Source organism: Rutidosis leptorrhynchoides, chromosome 7, assembly GCF_046630445.1.
Source record: "Rutidosis leptorrhynchoides isolate AG116_Rl617_1_P2 chromosome 7, CSIRO_AGI_Rlap_v1, whole genome shotgun sequence".
NCBI classification, from domain to species: domain Eukaryota; kingdom Viridiplantae; phylum Streptophyta; class Magnoliopsida; order Asterales; family Asteraceae; genus Rutidosis; species Rutidosis leptorrhynchoides.
In genome coordinates, this window is record NC_092339.1 from 319,705,683 (window position 1) to 319,710,075 (window position 4,393).

General features: G+C 34.2%; 1 protein-coding gene across 1 annotated transcript; it reads right to left on the reverse strand.

Annotated features, from left to right (window-relative positions):
- Nucleotides 1-1,910: 1,910 nt before the first annotated feature.
- Nucleotides 1,911-3,801, reverse strand: LOC139858784 (probable peroxidase 26). The gene is made up of 4 exons (XM_071847617.1): nucleotides 3,556-3,801; nucleotides 3,183-3,362; nucleotides 2,880-3,039; nucleotides 1,911-2,329 (listed from the first exon to the last, which is right to left on the reverse strand). The coding sequence occupies exons 1-4, from the start codon at nucleotides 3,799-3,801 to the stop codon at nucleotides 1,911-1,913; spliced, it is 1,005 nt and encodes a 334-aa protein (XP_071703718.1).
- Between the last annotated feature and the right edge of the window lie 592 nt (nucleotides 3,802-4,393).

Sequence of the window (4,393 nt, forward strand, 5' to 3'; positions counted from 1 at the left end):
AATTGAAGTGTCACAAATTTTGGTGTTCATATGATGAAATACGAATCACTGTAGCAGATTTATGTTGAATATGAATCTGATTTGATTTTTTTTTTTTTTTTTTAATATGTGATATAATGATCCGAATCAGAAATATGTTTCTGAATTGTTGGTTTGGATTTTGAATTGATAAGTGATGTTTTATCATAAATAACTCTTCTTATCATAAATAACTTATCTACAAGAAAATCAGAATCTGTATGTACATTGGGATAACATATCTTATCAGAATCTGCTGAATCACAAAAATTCAGCAGGGACAACCACTTTCAACTAGGGAAAAAGAAACACACAAGTCAAATTATTAGTTGAAGTCGCAATAGCAGAAGATCAGTTTTAAATTATAAGATTTTTTATTTTTTGCGCCGGTGGTCCCTCGATTTTAGTGAAGAATAGAGTAAAAAGACGAATTTACCCTCACATGCAAGGCACATGGCATGACTTAACGGACTTTTTTAACAGAAAGTTGATGGAGGGACGCGTAATCAAAAAAGGTGATAATAGAGGAACGCTGAAAGCCAAAAAAAAAAAACTTGAGGGGCGCTGTTAGCTTTTTGGAGTAAAATGGAGGGACCAACGGCACAATTATTTCTTTATATAATAAATGTATAATATTCTAATTCTAGAAAAAAAGCAACCCATAGAAAAGTGATAAGCGTGGCTACCATTAGAGGAGTTACGGGTTTGATTCCAGCGCTTTTTTTTATCAAGCAATTTTTAAAACTCAATTTTGTATATATATTTAATAAATAATGCTCTAATTATAACAGATTATTAGAGTGCTCCCAATGGAGAAGTTCCTCCACCTTTAGTCATGGGTGCCACATCAGCGCCACATCAGCACTTCCTTCCCATGACTAAACCCAGGACTAAACACTCTCAATCATAACATACTTCCTCATAAAAATTGGGACCCACTATATCAATTAATTATTTTGTAGAACAAATATTTAAACCAAGTGTACAAGTCGATACAACCTTGCTTCCTTGATATATCCGTCCTCAAATCTGATTAAAAAGTACGAAAAACAGGGCGAGGAAGCTGGGCGGAGGCTGGGCGGAGGGCTGCCAACAGCATGTTGCTGGGCGGAGGTTTGGGCGGAGAAGAGGGTTGCACCGTTGGGGCAGCCTTAGTCATGGAAGAGTGGTTAGGGGTGCGTGGATCATTCGAGCGATCAGGTGTTCAATTCCCATAAAACAATACGTTAGGCTCACTAACGTTAAATTATTTTAAATGAAAACATATAGTTATGTACGAAAAAATCTTATAAATACATTTACAAACAATATCCGTTAAAAGCTCTTACATGGTCAACCACACTTCAACCGTAGCGAAGCGCGATGACCTAAAAACTTGTTTAGATTCAAAATGAAAATTACGATAATTCAAAGTTGATTATATATTTAACAAATATAAAAACACGCGGTGTTTAATTTTCAACATATAAATTGTCACATCACATATATATTTTTCTGCAGATTTGATCAATGACTTCCAGACAAAACCTTACCAAATTACTATACTTAAAAACATCCTAAAAACAAATAACACGTTAGACATTAATAACCATATAACAAATTACTATACTTGCGAACATGGTGTTAACATTACATTCGTAGACTTGCAAAACGGTGTCAAAAGCATGACCAACTAGCGCCGACCCATGCAAAAAGTCGTTACATACAAATCCATAAAAATACAAGTTTCTTACTAATAAACATAAAGGAGAAAAAAAAAAAAAAAAAACCATGAACTCAATAAATACCTCACTGATTAGGAACATGGGTTTACTTATAATTAATACAAAATGATCATAATGATCTCACTTTTTATATTCATATATATTTATTTATATAAATAGATCTATGTGTTAATTGATGACATGGCAATTTCTTCTTATTTCACCTTGGGTTCCTGTTAAAACCTTGAGGCCGCCCATTCGACTCATTGAGTATGCAAATCCACCCTTGAAGTCTTCAAGGCCTTTAACGAATTCATCGGTTAGATCATGAGTGTCGTCACCGTATAACAACTGTTGATCAACGCCTAAAACGGCTTTATTGGCCAAAATTCTTTTGTAGTAAGAGTTGGTAAACTTATTATTTGGGTTTTCAGGGTTCAGGTTTATAAGAGGGTTAGGTTGTCCCAACTTCACTTTCTTAGGACATTGCTTTTGTAAGGAAGTTAATGTTGTTGGTTCCATTGTGGGGTCCGGTTTACCGGTGTTATTGAAGTTGTATAGCCGGTCTAAGATGTTGCTGCAACGAGTCCTGCCCATCATATGTCCTCCTAAAGTTGTCCAAATGTAGATAAAGAGGTTAGAGATGATATGTAGACAACTATTTTTGTTATGTACACAAACTAATCATGTTTTACGCTGTTGTGTTATATTGTATAACATTTTAAAACATGTTTGTTTGTGAACATAAAAAATGGCTATGTACATATCAATCCTCCTTAAAAAAAGTTCACCAAAATGTTTGTTTTCACAACTTAAGATATTAGTAAACTGGATTATACATTTGAAGTCAATGGAGTCAATCATATATATGATTTTACTTTTGTGGGCCGTGATATTTGAAGATGATTTTGTAGATCACTCAAATTCCATTTAATTGGAATTGAATCTATCAAATAATGCTAATTAAAATTAAAATATACTTGATTGTTTACATTTTTTTCAATGACTTTTCAGGCAGTTAAATTTACTATTAGTTTAATAACATAAAAATTAGAGTGGCCTACAAAATCATTTTCAGTTATCGATGATCTACCAGAACAAAACGATAAACTATGGTGATATTTTTCATATTTAATAAATGTTGAACTTGCAACATACCTAGAAGTGTACCCATGTCTTGTAGATTTAAACCTTTAGATGTGAAGTATGCAAGAGCTGCTTCCCAAGAAATTGAGGGCGAGGGAAGATCGACCCATGAAGCTTCTGATTTCAACCCGTCTCTTCGTCCTAAAAAGACTGGGTATGATGGTCCGCCTGACTGTAAATTGTACAAATTTAATGTATTTCTCAAAAATGAGTGGAAATATTATCACCGTCCAATAACTACGTGACTAACTCATCTTGCTATACCTCTAATGGTTATGATATTACAAAAAATGAAGGAAAAATTAGGAGTCTTACGAAGAAAATGGCATCTCTAGTTGCAATGTTAAGAATATCGGAACATGAGACTGCCCCGGGACACCGTGCTTCAATAACTTTCTTTACTTTGTCAATAACAACGAACGCCCCTAGCCCTCGGTTCTTTGGCGATGTTTTCTCCGTGTTGTCACCATCCAACAAAATCGAAGCATCACAACCCTGCAATATCACACATAACGTTTTTTAATTCGTGTGACCAACAATTAACTAGTTTCAAAAGGGATTTTCTAACGTATGCCCTGAAACTTTCTATATCATATAGATAGGTTTATACAAGCAAAAAAGGTAAAATATATAATATATAGTATTAAGTGTGTAACAAAAAGAAAAAGAATGAAATAAAAGAACATACATTAACCATGCAATCGGAGTATAGCAACTTAATGAGCTTTGGTGTTATTGTCTTGTCCTTGTCAAATGAAAGTTTCATTTGATATCGAACAAAAGGTTCGACATTAGCACATGTATTATGGACTTTGTAGTAATGACGGATCAACGGTGATGACTCTGGCGGCAATAATCCACTTGCCGCCACCTTAACACTGCAAACCGCCATTATAACTACAAAGGCAAGAAACAAACAGCATCCTCTCTTCATTTCCTATTGCAAAGTTAAGTTCACCACAATTGTATGTTTTTTTATGATGTGTATGTATGGTGAATAATGTGCATGGATGATAGTTAAGATGAAGGCAGGTGTATATATAGGCTCCAATTGGACGCTTCCACGTGGAAATTATATATTGAATTCATTTGCCAGTTGGCCTTTCTTAAAAACTTCACAAATATAATTAGTTTATTAGTTTAAGTTCAGATATGCGTGTTAAAAGTTTAATAATTAGCTAATTAATAGCATACACATTGTTGTTTTTCCTTGAATTGTTGAGGACACATACGCACATGTGATTTGCCAACGGTTTGACCAACTCTTTCATTACTTAAACATTCCTTAACCACTTTTTTGTGTAATCGTTTATCATCAGTTACGCGTTAAAATAAATTAACTACCGTACAAAAGAAAGGAATTGTGAAGAATACATCTTCTAGGTCATATAGTCTGACGTTCAACACGGTAGTTTTTGAGAGTGAGAAACTCTAAATTGATTGACCGTTACAAGTTTAGACCACTTGTAGTGGTGGACGTTGTTTTTGAGGTGTTGGTGGGTGGGGTATTGAGTCTATTGACGGTG